This window comes from Nyctereutes procyonoides, unplaced genomic scaffold, assembly GCF_905146905.1.
Source record: "Nyctereutes procyonoides isolate TBG_1078 unplaced genomic scaffold, NYPRO_anot_genome, whole genome shotgun sequence".
Taxonomy (NCBI): Eukaryota; Metazoa; Chordata; class Mammalia; order Carnivora; family Canidae; genus Nyctereutes; species Nyctereutes procyonoides.
Window position 1 is genome coordinate 54,298,246 of NW_026575131.1, and position 20,595 is coordinate 54,318,840.

The window sequence follows — 20,595 nt, forward strand, 5'->3', positions numbered from 1 at the left end:
AGACCTATCCCCACAGGGAGACGCGCAGCGCACATGTATTTTTAGCAAGTGAAAAGAGATAGTGGCTGTGAGTTCACGCCGGTGGGGGCGGACGGGGCCTGAGCACGCCCGTGGGGACGGAGGCCTGGGTCCACCTGGACCTCTGACTCGTCATCGGCACCGGGTGCCCCGTCCCCTCCCGGGCCGCACCTTACGGGACCCGTCCCCTGTCCAGGTGCAGCTGGCGCCCCCCCCCACCCCCGCGGGAGGTGACCCCCCCCTCCCCGGGCCCGGGACGCGGAATCACGAGCCAGGCTCCGTCTTCCACACTTTACTCGGTGCAGGTACTGGAGAGTCGCGAGGCCCCGCCGCACCCGCCGCACCCGCCGCACCTGCCGCGCACGCGCAGTCCCCGGCCGGCCGCGGGGCTCGCGGTGGCCGCCGCCCGCCCGCCGCTGAGGTAGGGTCACACGCAGGCACACTCGCGCGCCGACAGCTCGTGCACCGTGTGGTAGCGGCTGTGCGCGTCCAGGAAGGACACCTCGTCCTCGTAGGCCGTCGGGCGGCAGCAGGGCTGCGCGCGCACCCGCTCCCGCCGCACGCGCCGCCGCTGGCGGAGCCGCCGCAGCCCCAGGTCGTAGACGCGCGCCGCCGCCTCGCAGGCGCCTGCGCAGTAGCGGAACAGCACCGTCTCGTCGGACGCGTAGCCCAGGCCCAGCTCGCTCACGCGCACCTCGAGCTCGCGCAGCCCGCACGGCCGGCTCCCGGTCCGCGCGCGCCTCCGCCGGGGCCCCGCCCGACGGCGCGGTCCTGCGGCCCCGCCGGCCCAGGGCGTCAGCGGGCGCAGCTCCACGGCGTCCGGGGCGCCCTGCAGCAGCGCTCGATCTGCGGGGACAGGGAGGGAAGGGGGGTCGCTGGGGGCCGCCGGATCCCCGACCGCAGGGCGCCCCCGCCTGCAGCCCGCGCTGGGCCGCTCGCTACCGGCAGCCCGCCCTGGATCCCGCCGAGGGGGCCGCTCAGGGCCGGCTCCTCCTCCCCGGGGCTCTGGAGCGCTTTGCACCTGCGCCACGGTGAGCCGAGCTGACCCTGGGTCTCACTCCCTGCTCACTGTGACCCTGTCCCTAGGCAGCCTTGCACTGGGGGTCCTTCTTCTTTCACTGAGCTGCTCCCACTCTTTGCAGGAAAGAGAGGGAAGACTCAGCTGGGGGTGTTGTGATCCCAATCCCTGTCCCTGCTTGGCCCCAGTGCACTCCCCCCCCCCCATGCTGGGATGCCTCCTGAAACTGGTGTAGCTTTTCAGAACCGAACTCGGGAGCTACAGCCCATGCTCCAAGCCGCTCACCCTTTGGCTGAGCTGCTGCAGAGTCTCTGGCTCACTATATGGGCGCCCCACCCCCAAACCCACGCGAGTCCCTCTTGCTGCACCGTGTGCTGGGACTCAGTTTCTCCAACCATAGCACCAAGTCGGGGGTTTGAGCGGGTCAGAACGTGCAGAGGAGCCGCAGGCACTGAAGCCTGCATGTGAGGGTCCGGAGGGGTGGGGTCCTCGCTGAGGCAGCAGCGAATATCACCGTCCCGTCCCCCCATAACACAGGACAGGTCCCTGGGCATCCAATACGGCAGAGACTTGCCCAAGGACACAGCATTAGCAGGTGGCAGAGAGAGGGACGAGGCCAAACAGCCTTCTTCCCCATTCCAGCACGTGCCCAAGTTTGGCCCACGTCCAACCCTCTGCTCCCACGGTTGCCAGGAGGTGCCCGGAGTCACAGATTCCCAGGGCCCGGGAGCCTAAATTTGTTTCCAGACAGCTGTGCTGCCCCCGTACTCCGCAGCCCTGGGACAGACGGGCAGATGTGGCAAATTCAGAGGTGCTGGGAGTGGAACTGCAGGCAGGGGCTCCCAGCTGCTGAGCGGGTGACAGGCATGCCTGCGGCTGGGAGAGGATCTTGAGTTGATCCCCCCGTCCTTAAGTTTGGCACCCCTGGCTCTCAAAGCAGAAAGCTCACATGAAGTCCCCAAGAGAGGGGGACTGTGTGTGGCGGGGAGGGGTGTCTCAGGAATCAGACAAACCTTGCTCTGAGCCTCGCTCTGCCACTTTCAGCCCAGTATAAATTCAGGCATGTGATGGCCCTGCTCTGTGCCTCAGTTTACCTGTCTGCTCAAGGATTCTTGCAGAGTCCGATTTGGCTGAGACTGGGTCAGTGGATGGCGGGGATCCACTGAGCAAGTCTCCGGTTCTGGAAGCCCAGGGGCCAGAGCTGGGTGGCCAACACCGGCCACTCTGGGGTTAGGTTCAAGCCTGCCTCACCTTACTTAGGGTACCCTAACATCCCACCAGTAATGGCCTCACCCCTAAGGTATGCATCCACACAGTTATTCCAGGGGGCAGGGGCGGGGAGGGGGAGGCAGCCAGATACAGTACAGATGCCCAGCTGAAGTTGAATTTCAGATAAACAGTGAATAATCTCTTGGTGTATCTGTCCCTGCCTCCCTCCAGCAGGCCTGGCCACCTGCACAGGGTCTGGAGCACAAAGAGGAGATCAGCAGCAGCTCCCCCCACCCCGTCCCCATCCTGCACTGCCACCGCCCCGAGCCTGAAATTCCACCATCAGCGCTTTGGTCTCAGGCCCACCTTGGGACCCGGGGCGGGGGGTGGGGATCAGCGGCCCCTCCTTCCCTTGGTTGGTAGGGCTGTGCCCAGGGACAGGGTGCAGGGGGGCCAGGCACCCGCCCATGGGCCGAGACCCTTCCCGGTGCCTGAGTCCCGGAGGCGGTGCCCCCGGGTTCCACTCCGCGCACTGGGGATTGGGGGCCCTACCCGGGGCTCCGGGACCCGGGTCCTGGAAAGGGCTTCGGGGCCTGCAGGAGGAAGCGCGGGCGGAAGTGGAGCCCGTGCCCGAGGCCACCCTTGTCCATTGTGAGGACGAGAGAGGACTGTGTGGGGCGGCAGGGCGGGCGCCGACTCGCACGCGGGCTCCACCCACGCCCCGCGCCCTCACCTCGGGCTCCCGCGGGCACCGAGCGCGCGCGCCAGGTCGGGACCCCGCCCCGCCCCCCCAGTGGGCGTGGCCTGAGCAGGGGCGGGGCCGGGCTGGGGGCGCGGCGGGGCGGCCTGGCCCCCGTGCGCCCGCACTTCCACCTGGGCGCCCCCGGCCCTTCCCGCGGCGTCTCTCCCACCCTGGTGCGTGTCCCGGGCTCCGTGCCTCCCTGTCTCAGTCTCTCTCTGCATTTCTAGGTCTCTCGGGGTCTCCCCCCACCCCGTCCCTGTCCACCCGCAGCGCGTTGGGCCTCGGGTCCTGCCTCCTGGTCCCCGCGCCCTGCGCTGCGCGGTGGAGGCCGCTGGGGTCTAATCTCCCGGTGGCGCCCTGGCCCCGCAGCCCCGGAGCCTCGTTCCTGGTGACAGCGGAGCCCAGAGACCCCAGCTCCCAGCACCACGCCCCCCCCCGCCCGCCTTCCCCTGCCCCCCCCCCCGCCAGGCCGTTGCGGGGATTTGCGCCCCCCCTCCACCCCGCTACTCTCAGCCTGCTTGTGGCCCCTGCAGGAACTTCCACATCGGGCCGCCCCCCCGAGTCGGGGACCCGCTTACACTGGGCCAAGCGGGCGATCCGGGCGTCCAGGGTGCGAGGCGGCCGGCGCAGCGGGGCCAGCGCGGGTGTCAGGCGGTGGCTGAGGAGCAGGCCGTCGCGGCACATCCAGATGGAGAGCACCGAGCTGCAGAGTACCGAGGCCAAGGCTGCCGCCTTCCAGCGCTGCATCCTCGGCCTGCGGGCCCCGGGTGGTCAGCCACGCGGCCTCCGTCCGTCTGCCTGTAGGGAACGCACGCGAACAGGGCGCTGGGCCAGGCACCGGGGGCTCGGCGGGGCCCCTGATTTCCATCCACTTCTGCGTAATGATCAGTCATGACGTCCACACGATTCATCAAGAACCCGCTGCACAAGGTTGTGAAAAATGCTGCCCACGAAGAGGGCGGGTGCCGAGCGGGCGGTGGCAGGGGAAGCACCCCCATGCGGGGGTCCCACAGTGCTTCCCTGAGTAGCCATGGAAGTTGAGACCCGAGCAAGGAGGAGGGCACCTCAGCCAGGCACAGGACACTGGCATCGCAGCAGCTGGGAGCAGCCGGTGCAAGGGCCCGAGCCTGGACCAACGGGGGCCCATGCAGCCTGAGGCCACCGTGGCTGGAGCCCAGTAGGCTTGGGGGCAGCCTGGAGGGAGGTGTGGGCGCCCCAGCAGGGGGCACTGTGGGACCAGGGGGTGGAGCTGAGATGGTGCTGAGAGCACAGCTTGAGAGGCAGGAGGCCTGGGGTGGAGGGTGCCCCTTCCACGTTGGGGTCCTCGGGTGTGCAGCCCCGCCCCTCTCTGAGCAGGTAAAGTGATGCCCGCAAGCGGCCGCGACCGCCCGAAGCGGCAGCGGCCCCGGCACCCCAGCCTGTGCACAGTGCGGTCCTCCCGCCCAGCACATCGCCCCTGCACCGCCTCGTCCCGTCTCGGCTCCCCGCTGGGTCTCGGCTTGGACGGGGCGGGCGTCTCCCCCGAGGCCTCGCCCCCAGCCCCGGGCCCCCGGGGTGGCCTGAGCGTGCCCCATTCGGGCACCGACGCCCGGGTGCCGGCCCGCAGGTCGCGGCGCGCTCGCTGCACACAGTAGGTGCCCTGACGCCTGCGCACCGGCGCCACCCCGCGGAGCCGCTCCCCGCCGCCGCCTCCGCGGCCCCAGCCCGCGTTTACATTCCCGGGGCGGCAGCCTGGTGTCGGGCCGCGCGGGGCCTGGCCGCCCGCCCGGTGTAAACATTTACACGGAACGCTGAGAGCCGGGCTGGACGCCGCTCAGCGCCCGCGCGGGGCTGTGGGGGGCCGGGCGCCCCCACGCGCTCCCCGGGCCCCTGCGCCGAGCCCGCGCTTGCTGCGTTTGCATTTCGGTTTTGCGTGGACCCCGCGGGGGGGGGCGGCCCTGCGCGTCTGGAGCCGCCTGTCCCCGCCACTCCACCCGCCACCCCCCAGCCCCCGCCCCCCGCCCCAGGGAAGCCCTGGAGCTGGACCCGTAGCAGGGAACAGTGATTAAGCGCCTGCTGTGTACCAGCCCGGGTGCTGAGCCCCGAAGGAGGCACCCCGATCCCCGTCTTACAGCTGGGAAACTGAGGCCCAAACAGGTAGGGGCTTATCCAAGGGCACAGCTAGAGGAGCTCCGGGATCGGAACCGGGTTCTTGGGCAGGACACCCGCATGGGCTGGGCTGGCGCCGAGCAGATGCTGTGGAGTCCCCCTGAGGACCGGCCAGGCTTGGGGGTGGGTCTGTGTTTGTTGGTGCAGCGAGAAGGAGCTCCCCGCACGGGGCCTGAGGGAAAGCTGGGGCCGCCTGGAGGTGCAGGCCGCTGGAGGGCGCCCGGCCTGCTGGGGGCACACTGTGGCCCGCGTGGCTGGATCAGAGGGAGCAGGGGGCGGGGAGGGGCCCTGGGCAGGTCACCCAGGCCTCGCAGGCCTCGGGGAGAATATCCCATAGTCAAGGTGATCCCGGTAGCCGGGACAGCCTCTCAGGTGTGGGTGCCCAAACCTGCCCCTCTGCCCTAAAGGAGGGCCTGCCCTGTGCCCCCAACCCCCTGCCCACTGCCCCAGGCACGTCCTGCTGCAGTCGGCCTCGCTTTCCCCTTTGGGCTAGATGGAGGCCCCTGCAGGGAGCCAGCCTCTGCTCCTGTGTGTGCCTAGGGCCTCCCATGGGGGGGCGGTGCAGAGGCTGACGGGCCGCCGCCTAGAGCAGGCCCAGCCCAGAGCCCCCGGTGTCCTTGGAGCTGCAGCCCCCCTGGAGCTCTTGGGGGGCAGGCAAGCGGAGGGCCCAGGGCGGAGGGGGCCCGGTAGGTGCGGCTGATAAGCGTCTCTTAACAATGGGCCTTTCAGGAAGGGGGTCACCCAACTGGTTTGTCTCTGGCAAGGGCCTGACCCAGAGGGGTGCTGCGGGTGTGGGGTGTGGCATGTGACTCGGGGAGGGGGCCGCGTGTGCCCTCTCAGCTTCTCTGGGTCCTGGAGCCCCCTGGTCCTGGCTGGGGGGTGGGCGCTCACACTCACTCACCCTTGGCCTTCACGTCCTCAGACACACACTTGGGTGCTCTCACTCCCGTGCACACCCAGACCCTCCTGGCCACACACAGTGGGACAGGCTGTCCTCACTGCCTCAAATGCTGTCCCTCTTACATGCGGTGTTGTTGTTCACCAACTCCAACATGATGGGGCTTGCACACTCAGGTGTTTCACATGCACACGTGCATTTACACGTTGCAACACACACAAGCCCACTAACACACCTACATACACGGGTGGCTGTTTTCACACTTGCATGCAAACAGGAGCACAGTTACACGGGAAAGCATTGTCATACACATATTCCAATATTATCACGCTCCCAGAAGTTTTTACAACTTACATATTCAAGCAATATCACGCTGACAGACACAACCACAATCACTAATTGGGTGTGTTCACAATCATATAATCAAACATGATTATACTTCCATATTTGAACACAATCACACACTGTACCATTCTCATAACACACACCTGATCACTACTGGGCTCATATCCCAGTGTCTTGCACTCATATGCTTGAACCTTCAGACATAGGCATGTTTACACTGTCATACATTATCACAGCCATGTTGACATGCCAGTGTATCTCACACTCACACATGCTCACATGTGAGCATTTTCCACCACACTCACAGGTTATCATATTTGAATACTACCACGCTCACAGGCACTAGCATGTTTTCACACTTGTACACTCTCACACTGCACAGGCGAGCTGCCCTTGCCCTTTGGAGCTGTCACACTCCCATTGTCTCACACTGCCGGCCACTCAGATGTTCTTAGCCTCTTGCACTCTTGGGAGCTCCCACACGAGCATTTTCACGCTCGTGGGGAAAAATGCACATTGTCTCTGGCATGCTGGCATGGGGAAGAGGCGTGGCCACACAGGTGTGCCGCTCCCGAGCCCTCCCCCGGGCCCTGGGACCTGTGCACGCTCATGCACACAAACCTGTGGGCCTGGGGTGTCCTGTATTGTTCACATGCTGGCCTGGCGCCAAACTGGGCCTGCCACCTGCTTGTCTCTGCCATTCTCACATCCTGGCCACACACCCAGACACTCGGGCAGACACCTGTGAATGCCCCACTGGTGCCGTTGGGCTCTCAAGTACGGAGGTTCTAGGCACAGAGTGATCGGCACAGAGGCATGATGGGCTGTGAGGCGAAGGGAAGCAGAGGAGGCCGATGACCCAGGAGAGAACTGCCCCATCCCGGGGACTGGTACGTGGCCCAGGCCTCACCTGCCTACATCTCAGGAGCCTCCGTGCTCCTGGACAGGGCCTGGCCAGCGGTCTCCTCTCAGCTCCCAGAAAATGTCCAAACTCTGGAGGATTCTCACTGCCCAGGGAAGGGAGCACCCTCCTTTCTTAGGGCCGTGACAGCCTGAACTGCAGGAAGTGGTTTCAGGGAGGCCCTCACTTCTAGCTGGACACCACAGAGTGTCTGGGGCTGAGACGAGGCTCAGACAGGGGTGATGAGTAACCCAGAGTCACACAGCCAGGCAAGCCCTTCCAATCATCCAAGGTAAAGATAGAGTGAGGGTGTGGGCATGTGGGTGTTTCTGGAAGCCTCCTTTGTAGGGCCAAGAAACTCTGCTCATTATCCTGGTGCCCAGGCAACGCCCTGAGGCTCCACCTTTCAATGGAGCTCCCAGGAGACACAGGCCAGGCATACCTGTTCTCGAGGTCAACAGCCTCCTTCCTGCACAGCTCCTGGCCTCAGGGAGGCACCTGTTTCATGCTCACCCCCAGGGAGAGGAAGGATGGAAGGGGACACTTCCGTCCATCCACTCATCTCTCCAGTCTGAGGGAGGCCTTGAATTGGGTTCTGCCCCCAGTTGGCAAACTCCTAGACATCCCTCAGAGCCCTGGGTCCTATTGGTCCTCCTCCAGGAAGCCATCCTGGCTTCCCATCTTGGATCCCCAGCTGTGGGTCCCCCCTCTTACCCAGCCAGGTTCACATCCATCTTCTCTGGACTGAGGGATTTTGGAGGGCTAGGCTGGGCGAGGTCCTTTTAAGGCAAGGGCTGGCTTCAATAATTCTGTTCACACAGGTGTGGGCCTGCTGCTGCTCCTCCGTCTCCACGTGGTGCCTCTCTCCACGTACACCCTCCTCCTCCTTCTCCATCGCACCCCAGGACACCTCCCTGGCCTTCCTATTGGGGATCTCCCTGAAAGGTGTCACCCAGCACTGCAGGAACAGTAGGGGGGACCCGGAGGAGCTTGGCAGGGGTGCTCGTGGGGCTGTCGTAACTGCCCAAGGGCAGAGCGAGCCAGGCCGAGAAGCCATGAGGGCGGATGTGGGGGGAACCTGTGTCTGAACCCCACAGCGCCGGGGTTCTGGAAGGCTGTCTTCCTTGCTGGATGACACAGTGGCGGGGAGCCTCAGTTTCCCCACCTGTACAGTGAGCTGCCTGGGACACCCCTCCTTCATCTGGGGGGGGCAGCTAATTCAGTGAGGTCCTTTAGGTCCTCTGTCGCACTCCTGCCTCCAGTGCTGACAGCTCGGGGCCCGGCCCCGGGGCCAACTCCTGGGGCAGCTCTGCACCTCTCCTTCCCCCGACGTGGGCCCTGGGGGTTCCAGGGATGGGGAAACTGAGATCGCAGGAGGGGCAGCACTTCGGCCTCTCTCAAGGCAAGACTCAATGGTCCTGCGAAACAAGAAACAAATTCCACAGCCCACAAAAATGTGCCCCCTCCCTGCGAGGCCCCAGGGCCCGGCCCCGCCCCATGGTGGAGATGGGGAGGCCAGGGCAGCTGCGAGCCGGCGACACACATCTGGGGGCAAACCAGGAACATCTGGCTAGTGCAGCTGGTTCCGATGCCGCGTCTGCAGGGGCCTCGTGGGGGGGGGGCGTGCAGTCACAAACGCCCCCAGTCAACCTTCCAGGCAGAGCCCAGCCTTGCTTCTTCTCCCCGCCCCCCCCCACCCAGAAGCTCTCTGTTGCCCAGTTGCTAGAATCATCGCTGGCTCCCTGCTACTCTGAGAATCAAGTCTGGGCTTCTGAACTTGTCCGAGGGGCTCTGCGTCTGTCTTTGCCAGAGTGAAGGTGAGGGGTGGTTAGACAGAGAGAGTGACTTCTGGGGAGGACTGTGCTGACTGCCCCGTGGTAATAATAGTAGCAATAATAATAATAGGGACGCCTGAGCGGCTCAGTGGTTGAGCAAATGCCCGTCTGCCTTTGCTCAGGGCATGATCCCGGAGTCCTGGGCTCCCCACAGGGAGCCTGCTTCTCCCTCTGCCTGTGTCTCTGCCTCTCTCTGGGTGTCTCTCATGAATAAATAAGTAAAATATCTTTTAAAAAAAATAATAATAGGGCAGCTCGGGTGGCTCAGCAGTTTAGTGTCTGCCTTCGGCCCCGGGCATGATCCTAAAGACCCGGGATCAAGTCCCACATTGGGCTCCCGGCATGGAGCCTGCTTCTCCCTCTGCCTGTGTCTCTGCCTCTCTCTGTCTCTCTGTCTCTCAGGAATGAATAAATAAAATCTTAAAAAAAAATAATAGCTAACACTAGCACTAGCACACAGCCCTATGGGTACTGTTCAAGCACTTTCTACATAATGACTCATAGCAACGTATGGACTGTTTTCTCTCCATTTTGTAGGTCGGGAAACTGGGGTCCAAAGAAGCGAAGTGATTTGCTCCAGATCAAATGAGTGTAAGTGGCCAAGCTGGGATTTGAATACAGATAGTCAGGTGAACTCCTACTCATCCCTCAAAGTCCTGGCCCCAAGACCCCCTCCACGTTCTTCATCTCTGTACCACACGGCCTAACGGCAACAGTAATAACATTAACGCCCCCACCACGTTGGCTATTACGCTTATTCAGTGGCGAGCACTGTGCTAAGTGCTTTCCACATGTTTAATGGTCCCCACAGTCCCTGGAAAAGATGTCATTATTCCCCACGCCGGGAAACTGAGGCGCAGAGTAGTCACTTGCTCAAGGTGATACCAAAAATAAGGGGCACCTGGGTGGCTCAGTGGGTTAAGCGTCTGACTCTTGATTTCGGGTGAGGTCACGGTCTCAGGGTCATGGGATGGAGCCCTGCAGGGACCATGTGGAAAAAGCTTGGAAAGAAGAAAGAAGGAAAGGAAGATAGCGGCCGAGCTGAGGTTGAACTTGAGTCTGACTCCAAACTTGTTCTCTCAAATGCCTCCGCAGGCCCTGGGACCTGAGTGGCGCGGGGTAATGCTGAGGGGGACGGCAGCAGCCGGAGGACATGGCAGGTCCTGCTGTTGGGGGAGTGAAGGGGCTGACGTCCACTGAGAGGACAGGTTTTCCCATAGACACGCAGCAGAGCAGAACCAGCAAGTAAATAAAGTGCCCACGTGGCAGCAAGCCCAGTGTGCCAGGCCCAGCTCCGCCCCCGACACATCAGACCAAGCCTTCCTGGGTGCCTACTGTGTGCTGGGCCAGCCAGGGAGCTCAAGGGGACCCAGGCCGACCTGCGCCCCACACTTGCCAAGCTGCCCGTCCAATCAGGGTTTGGAGTTTGGGGGGGGCGGGTAAGAGAGAAGACATAAATAAATAAATAAATAAGGTAATCTGGATGTCGGCAGCATGACAAAATAAAACAAGGTGAAGTCGTAGTGACCGGAGGGGGTGGGGTGGGTGGGGAGCCTTTTTAGGTTGAGAGGCCAAGGGGGCTTCTTGTAGGAGGCAGCATTTGAGCTGAGACCAAGTGAAGATCTGGAGAGAGTGTTGTAGGTGGAGGGAGCTGCAGGAGCAAAGGGGGGGGCAGGGGCAGCATGCGGAGATGAGGTGGGGGGACGACGGGGCCACGCGACCTGCAGGGTCAGCTCTCCATTCCCACCCCCACCCCCACCCCGATGCCCCCACGTGCCCGGGGCCCACTTCGTGAACCTGCTGCCACGCGAGCGTGTTCTTAGGGAGGCCAGGCTGGGGAGCGTGTGTGGCTGGCCTGTAAAATTCCCACCCTGACCGCAGCAGGCCGGGCCGGGGGGGCAGGAGGGGGCTCCCTGGGGTGGGAGGGATAACAGGATCAGACTAATCGGGCCTGGCACGGCTGAGCAGCTGCTGTGGGGCCTGGCGGGTGGCACAAGGGACATGGATCCCCCGGGGGGGTGGCCAGGAGGGCACCGCACAAAGCGGGCCATGGGACAACAGGGGGAACAGAGAGGCACGGACCTCAGATGCCACTCGGACCCTGACATTGGCTTCCTGGGAAGGAGGGCACCCGAGTCATCTCTTCTACCCCTGTCCCCCCAAGTTCAAAGTCCGCCTTGGGTCCCTGACGCACTGAGCTTTCCAGGCACAAAAGGTGCCCTCCCTTTGGGTCTCGGTTTCCCCAACTGGGAAGCGAGACCCACTGGCTGCAGGCAGGACCCCCTTGTCTCATTTCTTCCAGAACCAGCCCGAAGCCTGATTTCACTTGGACTTGAAGGGAAGATCTTTCCGCTCCTGAATACCTGTGCTTCCTATCACCCGCCGGGCTTCCTTCGTAGCTGTTACCTCCCCTGAAAGTAACCTCTCCCGGAAATAACCCCCCAAAACCGTGGGACAGTAGCGGTGTGGCCATTGATGTCACAGTTCATGGGCCTTGTTCTTCAAGGAAGATAGACTTAGACCGCAGGGTGGAGCCCAGAGTGGGGAACCAAGGGCCTACCAGCTCAGGGTAGGAGGGGTCAGAGGAGACTTCCTGGAGGAGGGACATTGGGGCTGGGGCTATGAAGGATGAGTAGGAGTTTTTGAAGCCCCGGCTGGCTGGTCTGGGAGCCTCCCATCCGCTCCCTCACCCACCCCCAGGAGTACCAGGCCCCAGGCCTGTCCTATCCTGTGCGTCATCCTACCACAGAGCGTGGCATGCAGCAGCTCATTGCTCAGGAAACACATGGGCATGAAGGAAAGATCCCTTCGGCTCGCCCAGTCTCAGTTTTCTCAGCTGCACACTGGGGAGAGCCAGCCTCCCGCCGGGCCCGGCTGATGCCTCCTTGGTGCTCGCTAGGCAGAGGGCAGACCCCAGCTGCCCCCCCATCTCCCCATGTGGGCCTCCCCCTGGGGGCCCAGACCCCTCGGCCGTACCTTGGGGACCAGGAAAGATGCGTCTGTAGAAGAATCTATGGTCACAGCAAAGAAGGCTGGGCCCAGGGATGCCAGATGCCTGAAAGACCCGTTCTTCCCTGCCCTGTTTCCAGCCCTAACCTCCAGGATCCGAATGCCCCAGCCCAGTTCTCCCTCTGCCCACCTGTCAGAGTGGTCTCTCCCCCCCACAGTCACCTGGACACTCTGGATTTTCTTTTTTTTTTCTTTTTTTTTTTAATTTATGATAGTCACACACACAGAGAGAGAGAGGCAGAGACACAGGCAGAGGGAGCAGCAGGCTCCATGCACCGGGAGCCCGACGTGGGACTCGATCCTGGGTCTCCAGGATCGTGCCCTGGGCCAAAGGCAGGCGCTAAACTGCTGCACCCCCCAGGGATCCCTACTCTGGATTTTCTAAAACGAGTCGTGTTATTTTCTGCCTCTGGATCTTTGTCTGTGCAATTCCTGCTGCCTGGAAGGTCCTTTCTTTTCCCCACTTCGAAAACTCCTACTCATCCTTCACAGCCCCAGCCCCAATGCCCTCTCCTCCAGGAAGTCTCCCTCGATCCTCCTACCCTGAGGTAGGCCCTTCGCTCCCCACTCTGGGCTCCAGCCTGGGGTCTAAGTGTGTCTTCTTTAAAGGACAGGGCCTCCAAGCCCCGCCGCCAACAGTCAGCCACACCATCACCATCCAACATACATGTGGGGGAACAGTCTCTTGATTGTGTCCCTGTGCCTGGCTGCAAACTCGTTCCTTCGCCTGCCCCAGACTCTTGAAAGCTATGTCCTCTGCTTGTTTCCCGAAAGCAGTGATGGTGGAATTTCGGCCACGGTGCCCTGCCACAGAGGGGGATGTTGTGTTTGCGTCCCTGTACCTCTAGAACAATCTCTTTGCAGCTTGTCACTAGGACTAGGCTAGAAGGCCTGGGGGGGTGGGTAGGGGGGTTGGGTGGGCTTCGGAACCCTGAACCTCAGAAGATGAAGGGAATGGGGATTGGTGTCCAAAGGGCCCCGAGGCAAGGGGCTGGGGGTGAGGGGAAACGGGCAACGCTGGGAGTCTTCCCTCTGCCGACATCCGCCTAGACCAGTCACGCCCCATCGGGGCTTCCTCAGCCTGGGGCACTTGAAGACAAAGAGTGTCATGGAACACAGAGAGAAGGGTTGAGCAGAGACAGGACAGGGCAGGCAGGCAGGAGTGAGTTAAAGTCAGGGGTCGGCCTCCAGCTCCCCCCTCCCAGGACCCTGGCCCTGCTCTTCGGATCTGGGCTGGGGTCCCAGCCTCGCAGGGAACCACAGGCCCAGAGCCCAGCCAGTGACACCACAGTATATGCTGTTGCTTCTTTGGGGAAGCGGAGGCCGTTCCACCCGCCCCTGCGAGTGGCCGTTTCTTCCTCCAGTCGCACCCCCCAAATCTGCCCAACTGTCTGCATCCGCCCCTGCCTAGCGACTCCTGACCCCCACATGCACCTTCTGGGGGAATTCTGCGGCCACCCCGAGGAAGAGATGCCCTTTTTAAAAAAGCCGGGAAGGCACAGCCCCCTCGCCTTCAAACCCCGTCTTTGCCCTTAAGGGACTACCCTGCCCCCAAAAAAGGGTTTCGCGCCCTCTTGTGGCTGCACAGGCGGCTCCCGGAGCCGAGAGCCGGGCCCTTACCGGAGGACACCGTGTCCCCGGAGGCGGCGGCGGCTGGAACGCGCCACTGACAGATGTTTACTTCTGCGCGCAGCTGGGCCGACGGCAGCTCCCCGGCTGGGGTCTGCGGGCCCGACGCCCCCACGGCCCCCGGCGCACCGCAAGGCAGCGCGGGCGTCTGGGGCTCGCCCTCCCAGAGGCTGCAGAGGGGGTTCCGGCTGCCCCCGCGTCCACCCCGCGTCCACCCCGCGTCCACCCCGCGTCCACCCCGCTTCAGGTGCACACTTGGAGGTCCAAGGGCGCAGAGGCGCGCCCGCCCCGTCGCACCGGGCCCCGGGCCGCCCTGCCCACCTCGCGCCCCCCCCGCCGTGCGCGGACCCGTGGCCCCCAGACCCCGCGCTCATCCACCCGCCGGGGCTCGCCAGAGGAGGGAAGCTACCGGTCTATCCCGAGCCCTGGAAGCCCCCCCCCCCGTCCACCGGGCCGGGCTCCCCCAGCGCCGGCCCCCCGCGGGTCCCCCGCCGGCCCTTGCTTACCTGCTGGGGTGCCCGACTGCCCGTCAGTGGTGGCCGCGCCTGCCGCCCGCGCCGGCCCCAGCCCCTGCCCCTGCCGCCGCGACCGCCATCCGGGCCGCCTGGGCCCGCGGCGCCCGGGGGGGCCCGGGCCGGAGGGGGCGGCCGCGGGGGGGACGCGGCGCGGGCCGGCCCATGGGGCCCCCCCGGGCTCGATCAGCCGCGGGCTGCGGCCATCCCGGCCGGGCTGGGGCGGGGGCTGGGGGTGCCCTGGACGGCCGGCGGCGCGGGGCGCGGGGCGCGGGGCGCGGGGCGCGGGGCGCGGGGGCGCACGGACGGCGCGGGCGGCCTGGGGCGCGGCGCTGGGCTCGGGGGTGCGGCGCGGGGGGCCCGGGCTCTCGGAGCGGCTCCGCGGCGCGCTCTCCCGCCGCCTCCGCCGCTCCCGCCGCGGACGGCTGGGCCGGCTCGGGCCCGGGGGCGGGGCCGGGGGCGGGGCCAGGGGCGGTGGCTCGGGTTTCCCGGGACGGGAGCCGCCCCCGCCCAAGGGGGGGGGCGCGCGGCGCGCAGGTGGCGGGGGGTGCGGGGGCCACGGCGCCCCGGGGCAGGGGATCTCCCTGGGCCCCGGGCCCCGCGGCGCCCCCTCCCCAAGGGCTCCCTTCTGGGGTAGGAGGCACAGCGCCCCCGACGCCAGTGCCGGCGGCCTTGGGCGCCCCACACTCGGCCGAGGGTCTGGTTTTACTGTCAGACACCGGGCTCCCGCCTGGTCCCCTTCCGGAAGGCAGGGCCCCGAGAAGGACGCTCACCGAGGAAGCCCCTCCGGGGAACCTCCAGAGCAGCGCCCCCGTAATCAGCCGCTGCCCCCCATCCACAGACCCAGGACGGCGCATCTTCCCTAAACCCGGGGCCGCGAGAAGCCCCTCCCCGGGTTCTCCTCGGAGGAACTAAGTCACAGCACGACCCCAGACGGCGGTCACAGCGGCCAGAGCCCCCTCCCGCCCCGCTGAGGGCTGTGGGGTCCTCCTAGTCCCGCCCCAGGTCCTCCTTCCAGAAATCCAGAGAAGCCCCCACGACAGAGCCGTTCTAGAGGGCTGAGACCCACGGTTTTTTCCTAAGACAGTAGGTGGTGCCCCACGCCTAGGGCAGCCGCTGCCCGCAGAGCCCCTCACGAAGCGGCCGTTCTGCCCAGGCTGCACCCAGAGCCCCGCAGGGGCGCGCGTCCCCGCCGCCGGCTGCCCCCGCGCTCTCTGCGCACCAGGACCCCGCGGGGCGCCCCCACCTGCGCGCCCAGACCCGCCGCGCCCCCGCCCCGACGGCTCCGCGTTCCTGCAGCGCCCCCTGGCGGCGCCAGCCGGCTCGGGGCGGGCGGGGTGGGCGGGGCTGGAGCCGCCGCGGCCCCGCCCCGCCGTGGCCTAGTTACCGAAAACACCCTCCCCGCCGCCCCGCCCCCGGGCCCCCGCCGCGGCCTTTTCCCGCGCGCTCCCGGCCGCCGCCGCCTGTGTTCCCGGGGCCCGGTGCTCTGGTTCCTCTCTCCTGCCGCCTGATTTCTTGGGGCCTCCTCGCCCCGGCCCAGGCCGCCTGCATTCCTCTGATCCCAGCAGCCCTGGGATTGGTCTGGGTAGGAGACCTTCCTAGGAGCTCCCCCTCCCCTCCCCTCCCCTCCCCTCCCCTCCCCTCCCCTCCCCTCCCCGCCAACACACACACACACACACACACACACACACACACACGCACACCCCAAGGGGCCTGTACAGCTTGCACTACTATGCCGCCTACGCGGTGATAGGACACAGTCTCACCCCCTGCTCTGGGGCGCATGCGGGTGGGCGACGCCTGGGGCTGCGCACAGCCACCCAGGAGTAGGCCAGGATGTGAGCTTGCAGGTAGGGTGGGGGCACAAGAATGAGCAGGTGTCACGGAAGTGGTGGCGTTGGAGCCGCCGGTCCTGGTCCAGGATGGGAAGGGCAGGTGTCTGCTCTGTGCGGCCCTGGGCGGGTACATCTTGAATGTGGCTCAGCTTCTCCGCCTGTAACACAGGGTATTATTAGTAGACCCTAATAGGGTTGTAGTAAAGATTGAGCGAGTAAATATGAGTAACTGTCCCTGGCTGGCGTTGAGCAATAATGTCTGCCATTATCGGTGTCACCCCGTGCTCACTCCCAGTGACACGCACGTCCTGGCGTGACGAGAAAGGTCTGACCTCCCCCGTGGCCACTCACACACAGACCCCCAAATGTTCGATCTGGCTGGGGTCACACCCTGGGCCCTCCTTGTTCTCACACATCCTGGGACACGCTTTATGAGAACAGCACCACCCCTGTCCTTGCCCGAGGACACACACACAGGTGTCCTTGCTTCACTTCCAGCCAGACACCCTTATGCACATGGACACGAAGCTCACACTACCCTAACACACACACGTACACATACACACATACACACACAGTGCCCAGTAGACACACAGACACACCCAATATTCACACCCAAAGGACCCTCAGCCCATTGGCCCTCAAAGGATCTTCTTGGTTCCTCATGCACATTCATGCACACTCGGTGGATCGTTACACACTCCCATGCTACCTGGTGCCAATACACACATCACACGTTAACACGCACATCGGCACACGGTGTGACCCACTCCACGCTCGCTACTGGTACCCATGGCCACAGTGCAGGAGTACGCACTACCTATCCCACAGCCACACGGCGCAGGAGAGTCCGAGACACTGTCGTGCGTGTCCACACATGCACACGCGCGTGCTAGGCCAGTCTGGGAGGCACAGCCCCCTCGCACACATGCAGCCCAGCCAGGAGCCTACCCCCACCCAACCAGCCACCATTAAGCTGTCACCAGCTGCCCCCTGGCCACCTCCTGCTCACCCCACACCGCTGGTATCCCCCGCCCCGCCCTGGCTGGAGGCCCTGGGGGTGGGCGCCTGCAGACACATGGGGCGCGGGACACACACATGTGCCCACCATGTGGACGCTCGTAAAATGGTTGCCCTGGCAACAGTGACTTGAAAAACTCGGTTCTTCCTCTGGGGTGGGCAGGGGCAGGGGCAGGGGCGCCAGGGTGAGGCTGTGGGGGGCCAGCCGGGAGGACACGCCCACCTTCCCCCCCGCGGGTGGAGACCCCAGCACACTCGGGCCCCCGGGAACCCTGTTCTGCTCGGGGCCAGCCCCACGGGGCCCCCGGCGGCTCACGTTCATTCTGTCCTGACAGCCTCACACACCGGTGTGTCGCCTCCCGCGACCCAGCACCTCGGGACACTGTCTGTTACCAGCCCACACACCCTGTCACCCCCTGGACAGGCGGTGACAGACACCCTGTCGCACTGGCTGACTCACATGGCAGCTGGGAACTGGGGCGCACAGACACGCCCTCCCTGTGGCCCCCACCCCCCTCAGAGGAGCTGTCTGGGCCCGGCTGCCCGGGAGGCCAAGGGGATCCAGGGGCTGGTTCTATTTGCAGGAAACACGGGTATTTACAATGCTTTATTTTTAAACCTTCCTTCTCCCAGACTGTGGCTGCTGTGGGGCGGGGGTGGGTGGAACCGAGCCTTGAGCCACCCTGGCTTCCAGAGCAGCCCGGGGGTTGCGTGGGGCTGGGTCCCCCCCGAGCGCAAGTAGGCGCAGAGACAGGCTGCGCAAGGAGCGGGGGGCATGTGGGGGCGCGTGGCCCCTGCGGCTGGGGTCAAGGCCAAGGCAGGGGCGGGACAGTACAGGTGCACCCAGAACCCAGGCCCTGTCACCTGCCCGCCCTCCGCGGTGTTTGCCTGGCAATTAGTTCCGCTCCCTCGTTGCCTCCTCGGATGCCCCCCACCCCCACCTCCCGCCAAGGTAGCTCCGGGCGATGCCCCCGCCCCCGAGTGGCGCTGTGCTCACTTGGCAGTTGTGAAACCTGGAAATCAGAGAAGCCCAGACGCTGGCCCGAGGTCACACAGTAGGGAAGAGGCTCAAACCCGGGGCTGGATGATTCTGGAACATTCAGCCACTGCCTTGGCCGCTCCCCCCACCCCTGACCCCCGAGGCTGGCCCCCTGCCCTTCCTGCGCGGTCACTGCTCCCAAGGGGAATGCTCCGTTCACTGGTGGAGGCCCAGGCCGAGGTTCTGGGAGGCCAGCGGCTGCTGGCCAAGGCATGGACTTGGCTGGTGGAGAAGTTTCCATCTTAGCACCAGGAGCTGGTCCAGGCCCTGCTGGCCCAGGGCTGTACCTCACGACCCCCGGGAACCAGCGCAGCAGGGGTGGAGGTGGCCCGGAGCCGTCCGTGGCTTCTCTCTCCCGCCACCCCCAGCTGGAGCAGCTCCAGACCCTCAGCATGCCCCCCCTTTCGTGAGCTGGTAGCGGAGATTGCCGGGCCTCAGTTTACTCATCTGCAAAATTGCTCCCACATTCTTTCTGTGCCCAGTGCAGACCCTCAGGGAGTGGCAGTGTCGCTGTCACTGAAGTGAGAGGGCTTGCCGGGGGGGTCCCTGGGACAGCACAGAGCTGCCCATGGCTAGCCAAGAGGCTCCCCGAAACTAGACTTCAGGGTTCTTAATGTGACAGTAGTCATCCTTGCCCCCAAGCTGGACCATGCTGAATGGAGAGGGGCCTCAGCCCCGACAGGGGACACAGCCCAGGGGCAGAGCGAGGGCCCTGGGGGCCAGGAGGAGCCGGTGGCCTTGGCCAGAAGGGGCCTCTGAGGCCCGTGGGCGGCAGGAAGATGCTGGCCGGTTCCAGGCAAGGGAGGATGGGAAAAGCAGGGCTGGCGGCTGTCCCTGTAGGGCCATTTGCAGCCACAGGCCACAGGCCAGGGGCGTTGTCCCCAAGGGCCGCAGGTCAGCAAGGCGGGAAAGCCATCAGGCCAGCCCAAGGGAGCCAGGGCAGGCGGCCGGGTGGGGCCTGGGCCTGGGGTTTCACGGGCACCTGTGGGGCAGGGCCGAGGCTCACAGAGGCACAGGCTCACACACGTGCACAAAAAGCCACAAATGTGTACACACCGTCACACAAACGAGAAACACAGACACTCACAGACACACACACTCCCCCACACTCAGAAGCAACCGTATATACCGACACCCCCAGTCACACACACTCTCCAGGCGCAGCTGCAGATGTGTGTACACCATCACACAGGCAAAAGCCATAAATGGCACAAAGTGTCACACGAACACATCCGCTCACATGTGCAGCAGCCCCAGCTGCCAAGGCTTGAGGGTGCCCTGCGGCACACACACACACCCGCCCCCAGCACCCTGGCTCTTGCCACCCGGCCGCCCAACCCTGCTGTCTCGAGTCCTTGGCCTGGGCTGCCCTAATCCCTGTCTCGTGTCCTGAAGCCAGAAGATAAGGGGCAGCTGCAGCCCCAGATAAAGGAGGCGCAGCCGCAAATCCGGGGTGGCCCCAGCTGAAACGGGCACTGAGCCCGGGGCCGCACCTGCCCTGCTGCTGCCACCCCATCCGGCCTGGCTAAGAGGGACAGGGAAAGGGTGAGGGAGAGACACAGGGAGGGAGCAGGGGGCCAGGGAAGAGGGACTCAGAGAGAAAGAGAGAGAGAGAGAGAGAGAGAGAGAGAGGCAGAAGAAGAGAGGGAGATGGAGACCAACAGACAGAGGGGGAGAGCGAGTGCACGCAGCAGCAGCAGCGCACACAGCGACTGGACTGGCGAGAAGGCCAGCTCCGCCTTCTCCAGGCCCTGCCTCCCCCCATCTGAGTGCCTCAGTGTCCCCATCTGTAAGAGGCCCCTGTGCCACCTGCCTCCTTTCTGCTTCTCTAAATAGGTCAAGGCAGGGGATTCAGAGTTTGACTCAGGCCTGGTTCAGGGTAGGAGAGACATCTTCCTGAGTGTCCCCCACACTCTCCAGGGTGACACCTGGGAAGGTCTCATCCCCCTGCCACAGCCTCAGTGAAGGCAGGACCCTCTAGAGCAGGTCTCGGCCCCTCTGTGCCTCAGTCTCCCAGCCACAAGAAGATCCACTCACTCAGCAAATGTTCGTTGGGCACCTACTGTGTGCTGGGCCTGGTGCTGGGTGCTGGGGACACAGAGTGACTGCGGTGGACCCAACTCCTACCCTCTCTGAGCTCATAGTAGAGTGGGGAAGATGGCATGTGGCCAGGTGGCACCAGGATGCTGAGGGCTATGATTCCCCGGGGAGGGGGGGGATGCTCAGATAGCTGCAGAGCCTGAAGGGGGCAGTATCCCCAGTGGGGGCAGTTAGAGAGGCTTCTGGAGGGGAGAGGAGGGACAGGGAGGGGGAAAGGAGGGGAGAACTAGAGGGTGAGTGGAATGAACAAGGTGACTGGGAGCAGGGAAGAGACTTCCTGCAAAAGGGAACAGCACATGCAGAGGCTGAGAGGTCCGCCTGGCTCACGGGAGGTCTG

The 20,595-nt window shown here is 64.7% G+C and overlaps 1 protein-coding gene across 1 annotated transcript; it reads right to left on the reverse strand.

The window, feature by feature from the left end:
- Nucleotides 1-295: 295 nt before the first annotated feature.
- On the reverse strand, nt 296-14,461 carry NRTN (neurturin). The gene is made up of 3 exons (XM_055344712.1): nt 14,259-14,461; nt 3,566-3,785; nt 296-864 (listed from the first exon to the last, which is right to left on the reverse strand). The coding sequence occupies exons 2-3, from the start codon at nt 3,732-3,734 to the stop codon at nt 446-448; spliced, it is 588 nt and encodes a 195-aa protein (XP_055200687.1). The 5' UTR covers nt 3,735-3,785; nt 14,259-14,461; the 3' UTR covers nt 296-445.
- Between the last annotated feature and the right edge of the window lie 6,134 nt (nt 14,462-20,595).